General features: G+C 52.7%; 2 protein-coding genes across 11 annotated transcripts in view; both read right to left on the bottom strand.

Moving 5' to 3' along the window:
- Kdm4b (lysine demethylase 4B) overlaps positions 1 to 301 on the bottom strand; it is a 78,118-nt gene extending 77,817 nt beyond the window's left edge. For all 5 annotated transcript variants that reach the window (XM_021186539.2, XM_021186541.2, XM_029471258.1 and 2 more), the window contains exon 1: positions 131 to 301. The gene's annotated coding sequence lies outside the window, so the exon portion shown is untranslated. The remainder of the gene's footprint in view (positions 1 to 130) is intronic.
- A 2,368-nt stretch (positions 302 to 2,669) lies between these two features.
- On the bottom strand, positions 2,670 to 21,796 carry Uhrf1 (ubiquitin like with PHD and ring finger domains 1). Of its 6 annotated transcripts, none has more exons than XM_021149919.2 (17): positions 21,667 to 21,796; positions 20,021 to 20,185; positions 15,636 to 15,878; positions 14,327 to 14,487; positions 12,917 to 13,132; positions 12,210 to 12,313; positions 11,926 to 12,136; positions 10,082 to 10,205; positions 9,891 to 9,998; positions 9,508 to 9,612; positions 8,454 to 8,560; positions 7,405 to 7,564; positions 7,171 to 7,308; positions 5,750 to 5,870; positions 5,493 to 5,638; positions 4,014 to 4,118; positions 2,670 to 3,787 (listed from the first exon to the last, which is right to left on the bottom strand). In XM_021149919.2, exons 2-17 carry the CDS (start codon positions 20,171 to 20,173, stop codon positions 3,641 to 3,643), a joined length of 2,349 nt encoding a protein of 782 aa, XP_021005578.1. In that variant the 5' UTR covers positions 20,174 to 20,185; positions 21,667 to 21,796; the 3' UTR covers positions 2,670 to 3,640. The 6 variants fall into 6 exon arrangements, with proteins under 6 accessions (XP_021005578.1, XP_029327563.1, XP_021005580.1 ...); XM_029471703.1 differs by having other exon boundaries at positions 11,926 to 12,112; positions 21,667 to 21,776; XM_021149921.1 differs by lacking the exon at positions 21,667 to 21,796 and adding an exon at positions 20,991 to 21,003.
- Positions 21,797 to 23,372: the final 1,576 nt, after the last annotated feature.

Below are 23,372 nucleotides of genomic sequence, written 5' to 3'. Positions count from 1 at the left end.
CCGCAGCCAAAGCCTCGGCCTGGAGTGCGCGCGGCGGCCCAAGGTGCGGCGTGGGGGCAGGCATGGCGGCCGCGCGGCCCCCCAAAGGGGCCTGGAAGCTGCTGAGCGCCGCCACCGATCGCACACTCACCTAGCGCAACGCGCGGCCCGGACCGCAGACAGCAGGCTGAGCGGCGCGTGCCCGGTCGTCTCGCGTCGCCCCCGCCGGCCCTCACTCGCTCGCCCGGGCCACTGGGCTCCAAGCTTCGCCCGGTCTCTTTGCTCCTTCGATGGTTCGCTCGCTCGCGGCCGAGCCCTCAGCAAGAGCCCGGGGCGGGGAGGCGAAGCTTCAGAGGGGCGGGGCGACGGCTCCTACTCGGTCGCCATTGGGCAGTCAGCCCACGCCCGCTCGCTGATTGGTGGCGGCTGACAGCTCCACCCCACCCCTCATCAACACATAGCGGCCCCGCCCTCCGCGACCTGGGGCGGGAGCAGGCACTCGACTTCTTCCCTTCATTGGCCCAACCCCGAAGACGTGCCGGCACCCACTCACGTGCCTAGTGACCGGCTCAGCTTTCAGTGGGTACGAAGCATGCCCGTCAAAATGCACACAGCCAATACGGCTGCGGTCGAGTGTAGGATAGCCCCGAGCTCAAGCAGATTGACAAGCGCGTTCTCAGACTTCACTGAGACAAACGCGGATTGGTGTTTGGTACCGGCCTCTGGGTGCCGAATGGTTGTGACTGAATGTCAATCGCTGTCTTGCTGCTCCAGACTCCACCCTGTGATCCGGCGGCTGCTGAGTACGTGATTTCCTGCACAACATCAGCTCTGGGTCCGAGACAGTGGTTCGAAACCCAGTAGTTCTAGATCTGGAGTCAGAATTTGAGCCCAGCTTTGCAAAAGGCCGAACTAGGGTAAAGAGGATCTCAAAAGCGTTCCATTTTGCCCTCCCTAGACGTTCGTGAGTTCCCTAAAACGTGCGCGACTCGGTCCACGCGCCCCCCCCCCCATGAACTGATAGCTGTACCCACGGAAAGCGTTGCAATAATTCAGTGGAAGAGGATTCAATTATCTACTTCTCAAAATGTCCTAGGTCCTACTTTCCAGCTCAGCATATTGCAAATTGGAGGCCTGGGCACCAAAATTCCAGCTACAGGTGTCCAAGCCCCTGCTCCACACAATTGTTTCCATCTGTCTTCATTGTGCGATGTGAAGGGAACAGCATCACCACACCAGTCACCCTGCACTCAAGAGCATTTAGTTAAGGTCTGATATCATCCCCATCAATATGCATTTATAATCTTACATTTCTATTATTTTGCATATATGTGTGGTATATACCTCTACAGGTCAGAGGGCAACACTGGGTTGTTAGGCTTGGCTGCAAGCTCCTTTATACAGAGCCTGCTTTGCAAACTACCATTACTGCTTCTATACTTGAGCAAGCAGAGGTGACAACATTCCTGTTTTATGGGGTAGACTAGAAATTCTTCTATTTTAATATCTAACATCTGGAAAGTACCCTCCTTAGAGCAGGTTCTTTGTGCACCCAAGATATTTGTTCTACCCCCCCTAGTCTCTTGTTAATTCACTAACTCCCAAGGTTACACAAATTATCCCAAGACTTGAATTGTTTCCATTGCTCTTCATTGTGCAATGTAAAGAGAACAGCCATCACCCACGCGTCACCCTGTACTCAGAATTTGGACTGCACCATCATCTTTAGTTACATTGAGCTGGAGGCCAGCCAGGGCTACTACATAAGATCCTGTTCTCAGGTGAAACAGCTCAGTAAACTTGCCTTCTAGCCAGATGACTTGTGTGACCCACAGGGTGGAGGATGAGTCCTTTGTCCTTCGGACCTCCACAGGTGGCACATGTCTACCTGTCAAGTGCACACATACAAGCACGCACACACAAACACACTCCAACGTCTATCAGTCCTGTTAGCCCTCAGTGCCTGGAAGCAATTGTTTTCTATCCTTCAGGATGTCTGTACTATTCTGTGCACAGAAACGGAATCCCATGTGGTCATTGCCACCATATTTTCCAGAGCAGGTGACCTGTGTGAAGGACAGGTAGATTTTTTAGTTTAGGAGTGGATTTTGTTAAATTTGCTCTGCTCTCAGGACTCCTCTGTCTACACAGTGGCATAGACACCTGCCTTGAGCTGGAGAGATGGCATAATGGTTAAGATTGTATACTGCTCTTCCAGAGGGCCTGAGTTCAAATCCCAGCACCTATGTCAAGTGGCATACAACCACCTCCAGCTCCAACCCCAGGGGATCCAACACCTGTGGCCTTTACAGGCACCCACTCACATTCATGATTTGCTAAAATAAACTTCTCCTTTCTGAAATAAATTTTCTAATCATAAATTTTCTGACATCTTTGATAGGGTGGTCCATGCTTAGTTGTAGCAGTAGGAAGAGGCTGGCAGATCTGATTTCCAGGTCAGCCTTGGATGTTTTGTGCTGAGAATATAACCATACCCCACTGTATTTGAGTGGTTTTTGTTTGAGGCAAGGTTCTTGTTAACAGGCCTGGCTATCCTGGAACTCTTTGTAGCTTCATGAACTCAAGAGATCTACCTGCTTCTGCCTTTAAGTGCTGGCCTCGAACTCAGAAATCCACCTGCCTCTGCCTCCCAAGTGCTGAGATTAAAGACGTGCACCACCACTGCCCGGCCAGAATTTTATTTTATTGCAATATGTTAACAATCTAACAAGGAAAAATTACCCCACACAAAACAAAACACAACCCTTAGAACTGTGCTGTCCAGTCTGCCTGTAGTAAATGGTTCAGTTTCCATGAGACACACCTGCACACTTTGGTAAAGTTACAAAAGAAACAAAACCCACCAAGGAAAACATCCTCCTCAGTACAGGCTGTAACTACAAAAGAAATTCATCGAGGAAACCCATTTATCTCGCTTTAAAAAATAAAAATAAAAAAACCCATAATACAGAAACCCTCAGAATTCTCAGTTGCTGAGTTAAAAATGAGATGGAACTGATAACACATCTCAGCCTTCCATGACACCTAGTCAGTGCGCTCTCTGAAAACCAGGCTTCCAAGGTGGACATCCAATGCTCAGTGGTGAGGGTAGTGAAGAAGTAACAAGAGCAAGGCACATGCAGCTTCAGCCCAGCTGGTCCCCTGGCCTGAGGCCACAGCCCTCCCCTCTGCAATCGTGTTGGCGAATAGCAGGCCAGGGCATCTATGAAGGTCTGAGGGGCAGCTGCAGGGGCTACCCCTGGAATGAAGCACACAGATAGCTGCCAGGAAGACATGTCTGGGCTTTTCAAAGATGGCTGCAGATGGTTTCTAGGCAGCTGCTGTGGGGAGAACTACCAGCATGACATGAGGTCTGGTATGAAACTCAATGCTTTCTAAACCCATCTCAAAAAAAAAAAAAAAGAAAGAAAAAATTTTTTTCCTTCTCTTGGACAATAAATCGCAGGCTGTGTTACAGAAAGGGGGTGGGGGAATGAAAAACAGAAGTCCAACTGGTAGCCAGAACATGGGATTCCTATAGATGCCTGGTTAACTGGTGACCAGATTGGAAGAGTTGCCACAGACAGACGTGAAGGACAACACCTTCAAGCTAAACACACTATGAAGTTGGAACCATGAGCCCTCTGCCTGGGTCTTAGCATCACCGGCCGCTGCCATAGCCAGGGAAGAGCTGGTTGAGAATGGTCTGCAAGGGCTGATTCACCCGGGTTGGGGAGCTGTGGTCCAGCTCGTAGCGACAGGCTGGGCAGCTGAACACCTGGGCCCGGAAGGACCTGTCCAGACAGTCCTGCGTGAGACATAGGCAGGGTGAGAGGACAGCTCAAAGTAGCCCCACAGGACTCCGTCCTCTCACGCACACACAGAGCTCCCTCTTGGTAGCCCCTGGCAACATCTCGAAGGCTGTGGGGTCTGGGATCTCTATAAAGGACACAGCTGAGGCAACTCTCAAGAAACCCAAAGTGCAGAGGGCGGTTCCAAGCCATGCTCCCACCCCCTAACCCCTACCTCCTCACCTTACAGACGTTGTGCTGACACACGGTGGTGACTGGCCGGAACACCAGCTCCTGGCAGCAGATGCACTGGAAAGCCTCTTTCACCTTGCTCAGGAAGATCTGATACTGCAAGGCAATTGAGAGGGCCCACTTCCATCACTCTTGCCCCAGCCACAAGACAAGGGTCTCCCACACCCATCTGACCCTCAGCAAAGACTGAGCACACTGCAGTATAAGATAGACACAGACAAGGCACTGAAAATGGCAGGAAGGGGCTGAGCCTCTTCAAGTCCCTCTAAGTCCAGACCTCTGATTTCAGCACTGAGGCACATACAGAGTCTGAACTGATCATCCAGAATCAGTCTGTAACAAGTAGAGGCTTTATTCAGTTTGACCCTGAATGAGCCCCAGAAGCTGGCTTCCCCAGGACAGCAGCCATCATGGCAGGGCCTCATGTCACAGCCTTGCTAAAGGCAGGTACAGGTCTTCATTAACACGCATACATAGCAGTTACAAGATACAGGACTCTCACTCCGGGGACACACTTTAAGTCAAGCACAGCAGGGGCAAAGGGACATTTCCAGGGCCACAATGGCATAACAGGAAATAGGTGCAGCAGCCCTTGGGTGGTGGTTTGAATATGCTTGGCCCTGAGAGTGGCACTATTAGGAAGTGTAGCCTTTTTGGAGTAGGTGTGTCAGTGTGTAGGCATGGGCTTGAAGACCCTCATCCTAGCTGCCTAGAAGCCAAACACTCTCCTAGATGCCTTCTGAAGATGTAGAATTCTGTTCACAGCAGTAAAACTCTTAAGACACCATATGAGCCCAATGGATGAATGGACCACCACTGGAGAAGGCAGTGTATAGAGGAATATTCCTCAAGCATGAAAAGGGATATTCTGTCCAGGCATGGTGGTGCACGCCTTTGATCCCAGTGCTCAGGAGGCAGGTGGATTTCTGAGTTCAAGGCCAGCCTGGTCTACAAAGTGAGTTCCAGGACAGCCAGGGCTACACAGAGAAACCCTGTCTTGGGAAAAAAAAAAAAACAGGGGCTAGCGAAATGGCTCAGTGGTTAAGAGTGCCGACTGCTCTTCCGAAGGTCCCGAGTTCAAGTCCCAGCAACCACATGGTGGCTCACAACCATCTGTAAAGAAATCTGATGCCCTCTTCTGGAGTATCTGAGGACAGCTACAGTGTACTTACATTAAATAAGCAAACAAACAAACAAACAAACAGGGGTATTCTGATATCCGCTCCAGCACAGGTGAGCCTTGGTGCTGTGAGCCAGCATAGAAATACAAAGCTACAGGATCCCACTCCCAAGGGGTCCTTGGAGTCAGAGCCACTGACGAAGAGAAATGGTGGGTGACAGAAGTTAGTTCATGTTAAAAACCAACAGCTTTGGTGTTGGGTCATGTACAGAGACACTGGTGTGCTGCAGTAGAACAGACAGACTCTGACCCAGCTTGCCCACGGGAGCAATGGGACCCCAGTGGCTCACCGGCCCATCCTGAAGTGAACTTAGCACATCATCCCACAGCTTGGCGTTGCCCTTGTCCTCTTTGATGAGGTTGGTCTGCTGCACTGAGAGTGTGTACGGCTCCAGCTTGCTCTTCTTAGAGACACGGGGGCTGGAGAGGGTTGGCCCTGTGGGGAGTCAGGAGGAGGCAGAACAAGGCGGTGAGGAGTGCTGCAGTGCTGGTGAGTCAGACGTGGGGGATGTACAGGGCAGCAGCAAGTCCCAATGGAGGCACCTACCTGTGGACTTCTGCTTGCTTTTGCCTGTCTTGGAAGATGAGGGTCCCTGCTCCAAGGCCTTGGCTGGGCGCTTCCTGCTCTTCTCCTTGTTAGCCAAGGCCTCCAAGTAGCCTTCAGGGTACTGAACAGGGAGGAGTGGGAGGTAGAGTCAAGACTCGACCCATCCTGAAGTCACCCAACAAGCTCTTGGGCACTTGAGGGGATTTACTGCCCAAGCATGGAGGCCAAGTGTGGCAGCAAAGACATCCTACCTAGCTCCTGAGGGTCAGTAGTCCCTTCAGGCCAGCCTGAACTGTGTGGGAAGAGTCTTACCCAAAACTAAATAAAGCCAGAACTAGCAGCACATTCCTGTCACCCTTCACTAGAGGTAAAGAGAGGGTCAGGAGTTCAAAGATCATCCTGAGCTACATAGCAACCTCAAGGCTAGCTGCCGGTCCACGAAGCCAGATGCCCCACCTGTGACCTGGGAGACTGTAGCAAGAGGACCGATATGAGATACAGGTCAGCCTGAGTGACAGAATGAGACCTTTAAGAACCACAAAAAGAAAAACTAGTCTCAGCAGTCTTTTTGTTGTTTTCTTTTGGTTTGTTTTTCAAGATAGCATTTCTCTGTCCTGGAACTCACTCTGTAGACCAAGCTGGCCTCGAACTCACAAGTCCACCTGCCTCTGCCTCCTGAGTGCTGGGATTAAAGGCGTGCACACCACGCCCGGCTAGTCTCAGCAGTCTTACCACTGACCCTCTCCTAGCCCCCAATCCTGCCTCCTCACACACGTGTGTGCACCCACACGTTTCTGTATATTCCGCTATACACATTCAGTGCAGACCACAAACTCTGAGGCCGTACCAGCATGCCCTTAAATGTCCCCAACAGGATGAAAGTGTGACTACTGTTCTGGCAGCAGAGAGGTGAGGTAGCTCTCATGACATTGTGAGCTGCCATGTGGGCCCATGGGGGTGCTGGGAATCAAACTAAGACCCTCCGAAGGAGCAGCCGATGCTCTTAACTACTAAGCCATCACTCTCTCCATACTTAGTCAGTTTCCTGAAGACGGGATCTTGTATAGTCCAGGCTGGCCTCTAACTTCACTGTGGAGGCCGGCCTTGAACCCCTGACCCTGCCTGACATATGTGGTACTGCAGAGAAAACACGAGTTTCAAGAAGGGGAAATCTCTGCTCAAAGCCACAGGCCTAAGCCCAGTTTCGTTTTGCCGAGAGGGTCTTGCTACATAGCCCAGGCTGGCCTTGAACTCACAACCCTTCTGCCTCAGCCTTCTGGAGGCAACAGAAACCTTGGAGAGCCTGGAACCTGGAAGCAGAGCAAGCACCCTCAATCCCAGCTCGCACCATGATGGACAGCAAGCTCCAAAGAGGAGGTAGCTGGAAATCCCTTTGACTCCTGGCCTTCAAAGACACACACCTGCATAGTGAGCCCCAGCTGCCGAGTGCGGTCCTTGCCCTCCCGGGTCCAGGGCTCAGGCTCTGTGTCATCTCGTCGAAGGAGATAACGCCACACGAGGAAACCAGATTTTCCTCTCTCTGGCCAGTACTTCACCACCTGTGGAAAGGACAGTGTGGCTGATGCAGTGTGGTGTGGGGTCTCGGGGCACCGGCATGAGGACATGAGACAAGGGCAGGTGCTCAGTGCGCTCACCTTGTAGATGCCATCGTAGCGGTTGCCCTCTGCGGGTGCGTACTTGCTGTGTTTCCCGCCCTTCATGTTCCGGACCACGCGCACTGGCTTCCCTTGGCGCCAGTCTTCAGCCTCCGCACCTTTCTCATTGATTGGGGAGTGGCAATTGAGTGCCAAAGCCCTTTGGGGAGACAGGACACGCATGAGAAGTTACATGTCTCCACAAGAAAGGCACATAGAACCATGGAATCATCAACTGGACACCAAGACAAGATCCCTAGCATAGGCCAGGACCTGTCAGAGGCTACTGTCTGATTTAAATGCCTCCCAAAGGGGCTGAAGGGGTTGCTCAGTGGTTAGAGCACTGGTCGCTCTCAAAGGACCCAGTTCAATTCCCAGGACCTACATGGTAGCTCACAACTGTCTGGCTCTCTGGACACTGCCCTAGAAGATGCATTACAATAACCACATGTAGAGCTGCACCCTGGCTGCTGCAGACCGGAACACAGGGAACCCTGCCCAGAACCTCTCCCCCAGGCAGAATGGAAGTGTTACCCATGAGGGAAACAGAAGAGATATAAAAATGGTATACAACCAGGAAGGGATTTCCTGGCAATGCCCTCCCCAGGGAGAGAGAGCAGGCGCAAGGCTAGGCAGGGTAGCCTCTTCCCAGTGTTAGACACCACTGTCTATGGAAATATGACTTGGAGAAAATTCCTGGGGCTGGACAGATGGCTCAGCAGTTAGAGCACCAGCTGCCCTTGCAGAGGACCCAGGTTCTATTTCCAGCACCAGCGTGGGAACTCACAACTATCTGTAACTCCAGTTCTACGGGACCTGATGCCCTCTTGTGGCCTGATACTAGACACAAGTGGTGTTCAGACATCTTGACAAAACACCCATACAGGATCTCTGAGGTCCAAGCCAGCCTGATACGCATAGTGAGACTGTCTCAAAACTCAAACTTAGATCTCTGGGCAAGAGTTAATAGGAACCTATGTCCCCTCACCCTCTGCCACACAAGAGCAGTCACACCCATGGCACAGGGACCATGCTTTCTTTCCACAGACCTATTGTTATTAGTGAGCTTCTGGTCAGAGGACTGGCCTGCTGTACGCTTGTTGCCAGACAGGTCTCGGCCACCACTCCCTGTATATGTGAAGTAATTGCCATTGTCCTGCAATGGAGAAGAATGGCTGTATGAGCTCTCAGCATAAGGGTGAGTAAGCCTTGACACATTAGGTAAGGACAAGAGTGTGAACCCCAAGGAGGCAGTGAGACTGAGGGAGCGGTGGTATATGGACGCCCAGAGGAGCCATGTAGCTACCCTGTGTCCCCTTAACAAGTGCCACTCTTCGAAATGGCAGAGTCCTGTTCTAACATGGAGGGGACTGGAAGGTACATGCTCAGTGACATGAGCCAGACTCAGGAATACAGCACAGGGCCCCATGCCCTAGAGTCCCCAGTTGTCAAACCCACAGAGCGAGGGCGATGTGTGTCAGGAGTGCCTGATGAGACAGAGCCTCAGCATAGGGAAAACAGGAGGTTCTAGAGGTGGATGTAGAGACAGTGGCACCTGACATGTCTTGCTACTGAACTTGGGATGCCTCCTTTGCTGAGAAGGGAGGGTTGAACCACCCCAACCATGGGCGCAGAATGCCTGCTCCACCCTGTGACTTCCCATCTTCCCTTCTAATTAAGCAGCCATCACACCCCCACACGGCGGCCCTGACCATGACACCAGGCCAGCTCCTGCCACCCCATCCTACCATACTTAGCTGTGGCATCCTCAGTGCCGTTTTTCCTTATAAAATCAAGGCTTATTTTTGTGCTTTAGGTTACACCTTGTGGCATCTCTTTCTCTGGCAGAAATGAACCACAAGCGTCTCTGTTCTTGTTGTCTGGGGACACTATTAGGTCTGACAGGAGTGACTGAAACAGGTTGAGAGTGTGACCTGGCACCTCTAGCCAGCGCTGAGGGTGGGTACCAGTGTGGAGACTGGGCAGAATGACACAGAAAAGAACCCTGACAGGCTACCCAAAGCCAGCCTCGACTCCTGATCCATCCATCAGTCATGGTGGGCAACATGAGAGAGGCAAGTGTTAAAGGGGCGCAGTGCTCACCACATCATCCTCATAGCCACCAGCCAGGACCAATGAGTAGGCACCGTCGTTGCTCCGGCCATGGATGCCTGCCACATGAGGCCGATGCACACCGGACTCACTGACCTGTGAATATCAACAAGATACCCACTCCATTTCCTGGGGACTGTAACCCTCTACATACCCCAGGATGAGTCCCTAACAAGAGCACACTGGCACAATGGCTGAGTATAGCCACCATAAAGGAGCTAGCTGTGACAAGTCTAGGGTCATGCTGCAACCTGGCACCCTTCTCCAAGCAGGTACCCACCTGAACTCCCTGAGCCCACTCAGCAATCGTTCCCTGCCCCGCCACACTTGAGACATAACTCAGTAATGTCTGGAACCCTGCAGGAACAGCATACCTGGACTCTGAAGCGCCACATGGTGCCCACAGGGACACCAGGGATGGGCCCGAAGTGGTTGGCGGGCACAATGGTACACTCTGTGGTGCGGCCCACACATGCCATGCCCTGCCATGTGGAAAGGGCTATGTGAGAAATGGGGAGTGGGGAACAGGAACAGGGACAGGGACAAGAAGGGATGTGTGTCTCACCTTGCCCCAGTCCCGCCGGGAGGAGGAAGTGGCTGATGCCATTTTCGCCTTCTTCTTGCTCTCCTTCAGCTTCTCCCCTGCTTGTACCACCTCACTTGAGTCAGTGCGGCAGCTAGGGCAGTACCTAGGAAGACAAGAATGTCAACTGCATGTAGCCTGGTGCCCAAAGTGCATGGTGGATAGTGTCCTTCCCCCAGACACTGCAGACAGGCCAAAGAGAGAAGCCACACAGCCCACATGGCCGTTCAGAACCAAGGTCACGAGAGCTTACTTAGTCCAATCCAAAGTGTGGGTCCCTGGGCAGCTATGATGTGCTCTACCATCTATCCATGTGCAGCCATGTGCACTCAGAGGCACATGGTTAAACTCCAACCTGGACCGTCCCTACCATTATAGAATGTCTAAAAGACATGAGTTTTCTTAGCTTTCCACTAAGAGCCCTGTCTGCAGAAGGCTAGTGAGAGGGCTCAGCAGGTAGTACCTTGCCACCAAGCTTGAGGATTTGAGTTCAATCCCCAGGACCTACATGGTACAGAGAACTAACAAAGCTGTCCACACACCCAAACACAAAACAAAACAAAGATTAAAAAAAAAAAAAAAAAAGGTTTTTTTAAGAACCTTTGACCCATGGTGGTGTATGCCTTTTATCCCAGCACTCAGCAGGCAGAGGCAGGTAGATCTCTAAATTCAACGTCAGCCTGGTCTACAGAGTGAGTTCCAGGACAGCCAGGGCTACGTAGAGAAACCCTGTCCTGAGTGGGATGGAGGGAGCTAAAGCCCCACCTCCTATGCCTCCCTTTACTTCATAAGAAATAAACTTCAAAGCCAAGTAGAGTTGCTCATGCCTCTATTTCCAGCAAGTCGACAAGAACAGAGCTGGAGCAGTGCTCGCCAACACTGGCTGCTTCTGCAGAGGCCTGGGGTTCGGTCCCAGCACGTGCATCATTGGCATCACAGTCACCTGTTACTCTAGCTCCAGGTGATGTGGCATCTCTGACCTCCGAGGGTACCCTGCTACTTCGCTTGTACATGCGTTAAGTATAATTTAAAAATAAAAACAAATTTTAAGGCTGGAGAGATGGCTTAGCAGTTAAGAGCACTGGCTGTTATTCCAGAGGACTGGGATTCAATTCCCAGAATCCATATGGCAGCTCAAAAGTTCCAGAGGATCTGACACCCTCATACAGGCAAAATACCAATGCACATGAAATAAAAATTAAATAAAAATTTTAAAAGTCAAACTAAAAAGGTTGGGCAGTGGTGGCATATGCCTTCAATCTCAGCACTGGGGAGGCTGACAGGTGAGTCTCTTTTGAGTTCAAGGCCAGTGAGTTCCAGGACAGCCAGGGCTACACAGAGAAATCCTGTCTTTAAAAATGAACAAATCCCAGTGTTCTGTAAGGGAAAGAAAGAGCATGCGTCATATGACAATACCCTTCCTTCTCTGGCAGAGTCTCAGGTTTCCCGTCTGCATAGGGTCAGACAGCTCAAAAGCAGCCCCCTTGTGCAGAAGGGAACCACAAAGCTCCCCAAGTGCACAGCTGCACAGTGGAGTGGGGCACATAGTGGCAGACCTGAGGGACACAAGCCAAACTCCCTTAACACTGATACAGCTTCCTCTCACTGAGCCTACAGTCAAGCTGACAGTCAGAAGGTCCTAGCCAAACTCCTATCATTGCTCCCCCAGCACTGGGCTCACAGGGCCATGTTAACAGCCCAGCTTTTGATGTGAGCGCTGGGATTTGAACTCAGGACAGAATTGTGCATCAAGGCTGAGCCACCTCCCAGCCTGTCTTCCATTCCCTTCTAGACCTGCTAGGTAACCCCAGAGGCATGCCACTCACCACTCCGGCTCAGGGGGGACAGAGGTGAGCGGTGGCTTCAGGCAGTACAGGTGGAAGGCCATGTCACACTCATCACACAACAGCTGTTTCTCAGGAGCCTCTCGCCCACCACACACGTGGCAGGCACACTTTCGACATGGTTTGTTTTCATCATCCTTGCAGAACCGGCAGGATGGGCCGCTCTTCCCTGTGTTCCGGAGGGCAGGAGGGGCTGCAACAGGCCACCATGCCACCTGGGATTGCCACCCCCACCCAGGCGCACTCAGGGCCCGACCAAGACTCACGTTGCGAGGGGCTAGCGATCAAAGGCTTCCTCTCGTTAGGGAGCTCAATCATCAAGACTTCATCCACAAACACAATCCGACAGTTATTGAGCTGAGAGTCATTCCTGCAGAACATCCCAAAACCTTAGCACACTATGGGGCTGAGCCTGGGCTTCTTCACCCAGGTTGATTCTTACCCTTTGGTTTCTACACGTGTGGATTAAATCATCTGGGCAGTCCTGTGCTACAGACAGCACCCTTCAGCTGTCTAGCCTCAATTTCTGCCTACATCTGGCAAGCTAACTGCCCCTGGACATCCAGGAATTCTGCCCCTGCCTCCCATGTCCCTAGCAGTGCAAGCTTCTGCAAGTGGCTTTTATGTGGGTATTGGGGATTTGAACTCTGGTCCTCATATTTGCACAGCAAGTACCCTTACCACCCACTGAGGCAGGTGTTTGAAGACACCCTGGGCAAGACAACAAGGTATGGTACCCTCCAAAGGAGGCAATTGCCCTTGGCCTGCTGTGCATATACAAGGCTACTATGTGTAGGCTGGCAGGCCTCCAGAACCACTCAAGCCCACACCTTCCCACAGCATGGGACAACATGAACAAACAGAAGCATCCAGAAAGCCAAATCTGGAGGCCTTGAAGGGAGACTAGGCCAAAGAGGGCTCAGTGGAAGGATGAGAGAGGCTATCAGGGTCCCTGTCCAAGCAGGTCACTCACAAGAGCCTGATGTTGCCGTATAGCTCACGTGCCGTCCTGGTTTGGCGCTTCCTACAGATCTCAACATCATACCAGAAGCCACGTTTCCTGGGGTAGTCCACGTTATAGTTGGCCATGACCACCTGACCCACCTCCAGGTTCTCCCATGGGATCACAGTTCGAGCACGAGCACGGACATTCTTGGCTTTGACAATGTCCACTCCATGCTCTGGATAGCTGCAAGCAAAGGCCCAACCTCAGACCTACCAGGCTAACACATGCAGTCCCTTCATAGGGACAGAGATGTGATAGCATGGGGAGCCATGTTCCGGGGGACCACAGTGTCTATGCTCGTGGTCTAGGTATGTGGAACGTGGACAAATGTATCTTCCCCATCCCAGCACCAAGGGAGACAGCAACTTGAAAGGAAGGCTTTGGCAGCTCAGTGCACCCAATGGGAGTAAGGACAGCTTTGGGTTCTCATGAGAGAAGTGACAAAGTAGCACAGACAATAGCAAACACTATGGTGAGGTGGCCATATGCCCATGAACACAAAGTCAGGGCAGCCTAGAACAGTTGGCCTGGGGAAGCAGACTTTAGGAAATTGTTCAAAGACAAAGGGAACGGTTTCTCCACATCCACATCTGTGGAGGCAGACAGAGCAGAGCTGACTACTCCAGAGTACTCCCTCACTTCAGGTCCATCACAGAACTCTGCTCAGCAAGCACCCTCTGCCAAGCACTTCCACACAAAATGACTCTTTAAATAAAGCTTTATTAACAACAATAAGCAGAGCCGGGCGTGGTGGCGCACGCCTTTAATCCCAGCACTCAGGAGGCAGAGGCAGGCGGATTTCTGAGTTCGAGGCCAGCCTGGTCTACAAAGTGAGTTCCAGGACAGCCAGGGCTACACAGAGAAACCCTGTCTCGAAAAACCAAAAAAAAAAAAAAAAACAACAACAACAATAAGCAGGGGGCCACAGAGCTGGAACATGGAAATCTCTAACTAGATGTCAATTTATGCTACTGGGATCTGTGCCATCTACTATATGGACGGAACCATCATAGGCAGGCAGGTGAGCCATCCAGGCCATCTAGGCCATGGACAGTAAAGAGCTGAGGCCAAAACCCCAGCATATGACCAGAAGAGGGAAGCAGAGTCCAGCAAAGCCATAAGGGCAGGGGCCTCCTGCACCTATGGGAACTCTGTGAAGGTTGAGACCGAGGAAGACACTCAAGAGAGCTTCACACACACAGACTGAACAGGAACAGATCAAGGCAGGGCAGCGCATGGCTGGGCTCCTAGCACTAGGAAGCCTAGGGAAGAAGGGCCCTTTGTCTAAACAGGGCAATGAGGGTGGGACAAGGGCAGCCTCCCAGATCCCCAGCAGCAGTGACTTGGGGAGGACAGGGCAGGACTGATGGCACTCACTCATCATACTTGACATGGTACATGATGTCATCCTCCGAGGTCTTAACGGCACTGGAGCTACAGGGCTCGTCCTCAGATAGGGCTTTCTTCTGTACCTGGACCACCTGGGCCTCAAACCATGCACCGAAGATATTGTCACGCACGTCCACATACTCATTGACCTACGGGAAGAGGCGGCTCAGGAGACCCAGCAGCAGAGCAGACCCAGGGCCACATATGCCAGGCAAGTGTGCCTGTGCCCAGCTATGCCTCCAAGTCTCACTCTGTAGCCCAGGTTGGCCTTACACACTCAAGCATGCGGCCTCAGCCTCCAGAGTAAGGGGATGTTGGGTGTGAGCCACCATGTCCTACCTGGCAGCAAAGCTCAGCACTATGGACACTGGATGAGACTGGACTATTCTATACAAACAGCTCAACAAACACCTTCTGCAGGAGACCTCTGCTCGGATGGCTGTGACTATCTCCATAGAGGTTTACTGACAGCAAATAAGTAGTGACCACATGTGACACTAGGTCCAGTTGCTGAGCCACATCCCAGGCCTCCATACACTCCATATTGGAACCTCCCACGTAACCCTAGATCCTTGGGTGAGAACCTATACTGCCACAAAGCAGATGATACAGCGCACAGATCAAGAGTGATGTGGTCAGCTGAGCAGTGGTGGTGCACGCCTTTAATCCCAGCACTTGGAAGGCAGAGGCAGGCGATTTCCGAGTTCGAGGCCAGCCTGGTCTACAAAGTGAGTTCCAGAGCAGCCAGGACTACACAGAGAAACCCTGTCTCAAAAAACAAAACAAAACAAAACAAAAAACAAAAAAGGGGGGCTGGAGAGATGGCTCAGAGGTTAAGAACACTGGCTGCTCTTCCAGAGGTCCTGAGTTCAATTCCCAACCACATGGTGGCTCACAACCATCTGTAATAGGATCTGACACCCTCTTCTGGTGTGTCTGAAGACAGCTACAGTGTACTTATGTATAACAATAAATCTTTGAAAAAAAAATAAGTGATGTGGTCACAGAGGACAGACATGGCTCTGTCTCATGGGGCACTCACTCTTCAGCTTCAACCACATCTGCTAGGTTTCTCAGGGAGGCTCAACCTCCAGTTTGACAAAAATACAGAAGTTTCAACTGTAGAGGGAACACCTGCAGGTAGTGCAGTCACCAAGGAGTCAGTCCCAAGAGACCCTGTGCAGTTGTCAGTACAGAGATGGGCAGGCACTGCCAGGGTTGGCAAAGGATAAGTCTGGGTTGGGAACAAACCCAGAATGCCACCGTCACATCTGCACCCAGCCACAGAGAACCTCACCTTGTACAGCCCCAGGTCCGTGTCCTCCCACACAGTCTTGTCATCCGCTTCAGCTGCCCCTTCACCATGCGTGGACGACTTGTCTGATTCACTGTGACCCACACCATAGCCAGAGTCCGAGTCTGAGAGCTCCGAGTCCCGTTCTTTTGTACTGAGAGGCAGTGCCAGACTCTGGCGCACAAGCAGCTGGATTGTGTCATTGAGGCGCACATCATAATCAAAGAGTGTGTGGCCGTCCTCCATCTGTGGGGAAATCCATAACAGACCGTCTTCCTCAGAGGCCTAGCATGGGGAAGGGGTAGATGGGAATACAGAGGCCAGACAAAGCTCTGTTCCAGGCCTGGGCACTCACAGCTGCTCTTGAGAAGCCATGCAGAGAGCACTATCAGTACCCACAGAGGTTTTAGGGTTACAGTGAATGACGCCCCCACCCCTGGAAACTAATTGGGAGGGCATATGAAAGAAAGGTTTGCAGGCCCACATAACCTATGGTAACCAAGAACAGACCTGACCAAGCCTGAGGACCAATGTGGGGGACTGGGACTTCAGGAATAAGAGTCCTGGTGTGCAAATAGGACTGGGGGAAGGGAGGGATGGCAACCCGTCTAAGGGAACAAGGCTCTTCAGGAATGAGACTGGGTCTCTCTTCAGGAACTCTGCATGTAGGAACAGCTTGGGAGACAAAGCAGTCAGCAGTCCATGACAGCTCTGATGCACGCTTACATTGGAGGTCAGGACCCACATTCCACAACACCTGTCACCCAACACAGAGACTCTGCACCATAGGCCAGACTTGGGGATCCCAAGATGGAAGGGGGCAGAGAGAAAACACATGAGACAGTGACCACAGTAAAACCAAGTCTTTCTGCAGATGAACAGACACTGTTGTGTGCCATCCACACAGCGAAACGTTAGTCATAAACAGGAGCACAGCTAAGAAAGTAACCAAGGACATCTGACAGCCATACACATACAATGCCTATGCATATGACAGACACACACTATACATACAATGCCTATGCATATGACAGACACACACACATGCCAAAGTTCTCAAATACAAAGCAAAATGTGGTAGTTACTGGGCCCAAGGACTGGTGGTCAGTGCTGGCACCACTAGGAGGTAGGGCCAGAAGAGGAGGCAATCAAACCACAAAAGCCTCCCTGCCCCCCAAGGAGCCCACCAAGCTGTCCCAACCATGGTCACAGCCTGGGATGCAAAGGGCAGCCCCCACTCAACACGCAGGGCAGGATGCGGCTGGAACAGGCTCTGAGCAGACTCAGCCAGCAGTTCTAACTAGAGCTCTAACTCACAAGGCCGGTTGGACGGCTTCTGGCTGCTGCTTCTAGAACTACCCCGGAAGGGCCCCCGGGAAGGCAGGTGGAAGCCTGCAATGGCATGTGACTAGGACTAGGGGTGGGTGTAGTACCCCCCACCTACATCCCACTTACCAAATGGCTGGTTAGGAAATTCAGGAAACCATGTGAGCCCAGGCTCTGGTCACCCCTGGGACCATCTATCACAAGAGGACAGGACAGTCTAAGAACCTAAATGCTCAACTCCCACTCAATGACCTCAACAACAGCTGAGTCCAGCAACAGCTAAATCCAGGACTCAGTCTCAACTCCTGGCTAACTTCTAAGACTGAGACTAAAACCCCAGGGCAGGGGCTGCGCACACACTAATGTGCAGAAGACCCTGGGCTCCATCCCCAGCACTACACAAACCTGTCATTCCATCTCAAGGAGAAACAAGCTCAGGGTTATCCTTGGCTACACAGAGAATGCCTACAGCTTGGGCTACACGGGACCTTTATCTAGATAAGTAAAAGCTGGTGAGATGGCTCAGCAGTAAGAGCTCTTGCCCTGTGAGTCCACAGTGAAAGGAAGCACCAACTTTCAACACTGTCCTCTGACCCCCATGCACATGGAGGTGCACACACACACAGTAACAAGGAAGTTCTAAAAAAAATCAACAACTAACATTTTCAGACTAGACTGACCTTGAACCTGCAACCCAGTCTCAGCCTCCTGAACAGCCTGATAGGCAGGCCTTGGTCCAACCACTTTGTTCCTGACACATTGGGGGAGGGAGGGAGGAGGGTGACCAAGTTACCTGTAGCCCAGCTAACCCTGAACTCCACAGGTAGAGGAGACAGACCCAGTGCTGGAACTAAAGGTATGGTTTTTCCAGGGTATTTCCAGGGTCCTCAAGCATTTAACCAATACTGTCAGCATGGCTCATGCGATCATCAATGAGACCAGCTAAGGAAAAGTTGAAAGGGAAGGATTCCAAGGGGCTCCTGGGTGATTTCTAGAGACTGTCTTAACAGCAGGGAATCCTGACATAGAAACAGAACACCCTGAGTGTACATCACCCTGGGGGTGGGGGGGGACCCTGGGTTGATAATCTGGTGACGCCATCAAGCCAGGTCCTGCTCAACTCATAACACATCACCATGTGCAGCAGCCACCAGTCAGCCATGCTTGTCATTTGGGACACGAAAGGTTAAGCTGCCCATGACCAGGGGGACAAAGAACTTAGCAACATTAAAGCCTGAGCATACTGAGCACATTGACGACTACGGCTCTTTTCACAGGCAGTCTCAAGATAACATGGGTCTACCAGACACATCTGCCCTAGCAGGGAGGCTGCTCAGAGCCCCCTCCCACACAGGCCACCCTGCTCACAGGCAAGGAGGGGCCAGCACACCAACTCCAGACACCAGCTAGCCCCTTTCAGTTCTCAATGGATGGAGGCATCTGGGCCACAAGAGAAAAGGAGAAAGCCAACGAGTCATGAACCATGATCCATGTAAAACTTTCTCAAGAATGGACTACTTGTTCATCTGTTCCTATCAACCACCACAGAAGAAGGCTTCCCCTAGCTCTCTGCTTATCCCCTACCTTCCAGCCCCTTGCTCCCTCCCCATGACCAACCTGCTGTGTCCTAGTAGCCCCAGCAGCTGGGGAAGAGACCAGAAGCCAAGCCCTAACCCTTGACAAAGCCAACAGTGCTACAGTATGGAGAGAGGTAGGGAGAGGGACCAGGTAGTAACGTGTGCTGCAGGTTTGCTACAGGTTAAACTGTTAACAGTGAGGCTGGGCACACTGCTCATTCCTTTAGGCAGAGAGGCAGGCAGATCTAAGTTCAAGGCCAGCCTAGGCTACTTGAAACCCTGTCTCTCAATAAACCACCACCACTGTTCAGGGAGAACCTGGACAAGCATTCCCACCTTTGATGGTCCCAGAAGAAAGTGAGCCCAGTGACCTGATAGAAGACATAGGCAGCCAGTTAAAAACCAGGAGTTAAAGGCTGAGTCTCTGCAGTAGGTATGGTCACTTATACCTCTTCCATGTTCTGTGAACTTGACCCACTACAAACAGTTCCCAGGAAACACACTGGGTATGAAAGGAAATGAGTTTCCACAGAGGGCAATTGAATACGGCATCCACACACCACCCAGCTGAACAATATCCCCACTCCCATCCAGGAGAGCCGGCAGTCACAGCCAGCCCCTCCTGGGGCCAGGGAGAGGGTCCAAAACCAAACCCTTGGACCTGGACACCAGAGGGCAGCAGTGCCCTGCCCAACCACAACCACAAAGGTGAGTACAGGCCACAAAAACCTGGCAAGTCGACTTTGGCCCCTTCTCTGCTAGTGGCAGTGTACTCAGCGCCAAATGGGCCTCACAGGCACTTGCCCCACCCCAGAGACCCCAATGCTAGCACAGGCAATCTCAGTACCTCAAGACACCAATAAAAGGTAGCCCAGCTGGAGGACAAGGATAAGATGCCCCAAGTGCGGGCAACTGGGCTGCAAAGATGCCTGGAGAGGTGTAACAAGGGATTAGGCACCAAGAAGGGCCACTGGCCCTGTTTTCCCCACAAGCCCAGTCAAAATCAACGTTCTGCAAATGAAGTGGGTCCTCGGGGGAGGGGTGTGTGTGTTGCTGTCTTATGGGAACAAGCTGCAGGCAATCAGGGTGGATCTCAGAAGTAAAACCTGGTCTCCTCTTACTGCCTACACGTGAAGACTGTTACACACATTCTAAGCAGAAACTACCTTGGGGCCCTCTATGGCCACTTCACACTTTCTCCTCAAGAAAGATAACGTTGAGGAGAGAGTTTAAAAGATAATAAAGAGTACCAGGCTTCAAAGCACGAGGCCAGCTGGTCAGCTGCTGAGGAGGCCTGCCTTTGTTCGCCCCCTCCTCCTCCCCAGCATCTGAGGCATCTCCTTCCGGGACGGGGGACGGGGACCACCGACTGGCGACTTGGGGGGGCGGGGCGCGGGCCTACTGCTTGGTGGCTTTGAGAGGCAAGAGTGCTTGGAACAAAGCTCAGAGGGTGGATGAATGGAAAGGCGCCAGTGGCCCCCTTACCTGTTTGCCCCTGTAAAAGAGTCTCTGCAGTTGGGGTTCCACGTGAAACACTTCCTCAATCTTTTTCCTCAGCTCCTGCACCTTGGTCAACCTGGACAGAGAGTTCACGGTGTGGGTCTCCTTCCCATCCATAGTTCGAACCTGGATCCACATGATGCCGATGTACTGGAGAGAGAGAGACAGAGACAGAGGGAGACCCCCCCAGTCAGTGGGGCCTGCCAGGAAGGAGGAGGGGAAGTAGAGTACCCTCGCCCTCGTTACATCGGATGGAGCAAAGGAAGCAACTCCCACGATAAATCTCCTGTAGTCCTGGCCTCCTACATAGGGCAAGACCCCACCTTGGGAGGACCAGGTGGCATAAATTAGGCACTTAATGTTTTAATAACCGGCGAGTGGGGACACTTGAGTGTGAACTGCCAAAACACCCTGGGTGATCCAAGATCATCCATCCACCACGTTTCCAATGAGGGAAAAGGGAAAAAATGTCCATGGCGGGATAAAGACCCTGGTCGGGCTGAAAAGTGCCAGCAGCTACTCATTCATTCATTCATTCATTCCGCGTAGTTCCAGTAACGGGAACTCGCCAACTCCGAAGCGGACTGGAACCTCAAGTCCCGGGAAGGAGAACTCGGTCACAGAAGGCAGGGGCCCCCGCGCGCGCGCACACACACCACTCAGGACTCCCCCAGAGTTCCGGACCCGTGCCTCCCGCGCGCGTGCTTAGAGCAAGAATCACCCCCCCCGCCGTGGCCATGGCAACTGGCAGTCCCGGCTGGGCCACCCGTTAGCGCGCGCTTGTGGCCACAAACTCACCTGAACCCCACCCACAGCTGGCTGCCCTAACTTCCCCTCAGGACACAGACCCTGGCCTCCCGGAAAGGCGCTTTAAAGACCCGGGAGGCACAGAGCCCACGCCCACATCCGCCGCCGCCGCCCAGGCCAGACCCCTGGAGCCCCGCCGTTTAAGTACCGCCCTTCCCGGAGAGCTCGCTGCTGATTGGCTCCTCCCGGGCTACGTGCCCCGCCCTCCTCGCATGCGATTGGCCGAGATGACCTCGGAGACGCCTGGGCGCGCGAAACCCGACTCGGGCGCGACAATTGAATCTCGGGGAGTGTCCGCTCCTAGGCGTGGAACCGCGTGCACTTCCCCGCCGGACCCCACGCGTTTCCCACGAACTTTAGCGGCACCCAGGAGAGTAAAAACACAGGTGCAGCGTGGAGGATGCCCCTCAGGTTGCCCCTCAAGGGATGCAGAACCACGCATGCGCAGTGGCTGTGCACTGCCCGGAGCCACGCGCGGGAAACTTCTGCCAAGTTTTCGGGTCTAACCGTGCGCGCAGGGCCGGAGGGAGGCTCAGCGTGGAGGACACAACTCGGATTCCTCTTACACGAGGTGTGGAACCCACGGGTGGGCAATGGCCCTCTGCAGATCTCACCCCACGCGCGGGAAAGTTTTGCAAAGCTCCCCCCCCCACGACCCGGGCCGTCAACGTAGTGCGCCTGACCAGTAAGAGGGCTACGTGTAAAAGACACCCATCGGATCCCCTGAAGCAAGCCCCCGCAGCCTTGTTGTGAATAGGGTTCCTTTCAGTTTTGCGTGGTGCCCCGCGTGCCACTGTGTGCATAGAGCGTGCTCTTCCACTCACCTCTCTCACGGCGGCGATCCGCACTCTCCTCTCCCTTGGAACGCCTGGTTCTGGGTTAGGGCTCTGCGGCTGGGTGACCCAGAAAGGAGCCGCGTGAGTGGCGGAAGACCCAAGTGAGCACTAGAGCGCGGGTTCCTTCCAGCTGCTAGGACTTTTTTCCCGCGAAAACTCAGGGCGTTTTTATTAGTGTGCACAGGCTGCTGCGGGAGACTTCCACCCCAATTGGGTGGGGAGGGCTCTTGATTCCTGATTGGCTGGCGCTGTGGCGGGAAGCGAGAAAGTAAGTGGGGCGTCCTCAACACTGAAGATCTACCCCACCCCCCGGCTCCGCCCAACGGGCCACGGACTTTCCCTGCCGGCTAAGCTCACTTTACCAAGAAGGCCCAGTTCCCCCACCATGTAAACCTCATAGCATTCCTGGGAGAGGAGAAAGGGACACCACCACCACCACCCTGAGGCTTCTGACCACACTACATGTCTATTCCTTCTCAGCTGGACAAACTTTGACCTCTTAATCTAAGCAACCCTGAATCTATATTCATATACCCTAGGGGAACTTGAGGGGTGCCTCCCCACCAGATACCCTGCACCCCATGTCTGGTCTGAGCTCATTGAGTAACAGAACACTACAGGTAGTCTCTCATGCTACCCATCCGCAGGGCTTCTTTTCCTGCCTGGTTTCCCCACCCCCACCCTACCGTCAGCAAGCTGTCCAGGCGTGCAGGGCCTCCCTGCCCCCTCCACCCCTGCGGCCTGCTCCGATCTAACCATTCTTGGCGGACACTTGGCCGGCGCTGGGCATCTGTGCAATATCTAGTGGATAGAGAAACCAGAGTTAGGGGGCCCAACTGCTTGTGAGGCACACCCTCCCCTCCAGCATTTGCCATCTCTCGGAAAGCAAATCCTGATCTAGAAAATAACGGAGAAGAAAATAATGAACATAGAGGACAATTCCAGGTACAACCACAAGTCACGAGGTCAGAAGTGACCAGTGGCCACGTGGGGGCTGGGAAAGAGGCACTTCCGGCTGGGGACGCCAAGGACACATGAGGTATAAAGAAGGCTTAGAGGGAAAGGCAGGAGGAGGCACCTGGACTGGAACAAGTAAGGCATCAGAGGCTGAGTGAAGGACATTGGTTTTGGAGGTCCTTAGCAGAAAGACTTCCAATTTTTGTTTAACTGTGTTTGTTTTTGAAAAGAGTCTCACATAGCCCAGGCTAGCTTCCAACTTGCTCTGTAGCTGAAGATGACTTAGAACTCCAGAGCCTCTTGCCTCTCCATCTTGCTAGTTCTGGGCTAACAGGTATTGTACTACCCCCAGACCATTTGTGGGGCTATGTACAACTTGTCCCTCCAAAGATGTTTCAAGTATCTTTCCGTGAGCCCCAAAGGTCTCCAGGCCCTCACCTCTCACCTCCAAGAGCTGGGAAAACAGGGATTTCTAATGGTAAGGAAAGATTTCCCAGATGGCCATTAGCCTCCTGACACCCTCCTGGCACTCAGGCACTTGGAAAGTAGAGCTAGGAGGATCAGGGGTCGAAATCCATCCCTAGCATGGGCTACAAAGACCATGTCGCAAAAATGCATGTAACAAAGATAATTAACATTAAAAGTCAAGGTGAGGGGCTGGAGAGATGGCTCAGCAGTTAAGAGCACTGGCTGCTCTTCCAAAGGTCATGAGTTCAATTCCCAGCAACTACATGGTG

This window comes from Mus caroli, chromosome 17 (assembly GCF_900094665.2).
Source record: "Mus caroli chromosome 17, CAROLI_EIJ_v1.1, whole genome shotgun sequence".
NCBI lineage: Eukaryota > Metazoa > Chordata > Mammalia > Rodentia > Muridae > Mus > Mus caroli.
The sequence above is the reverse complement of the archived record's forward strand: the minus strand, read 5'-3'. Positions and strand labels throughout refer to the sequence as shown.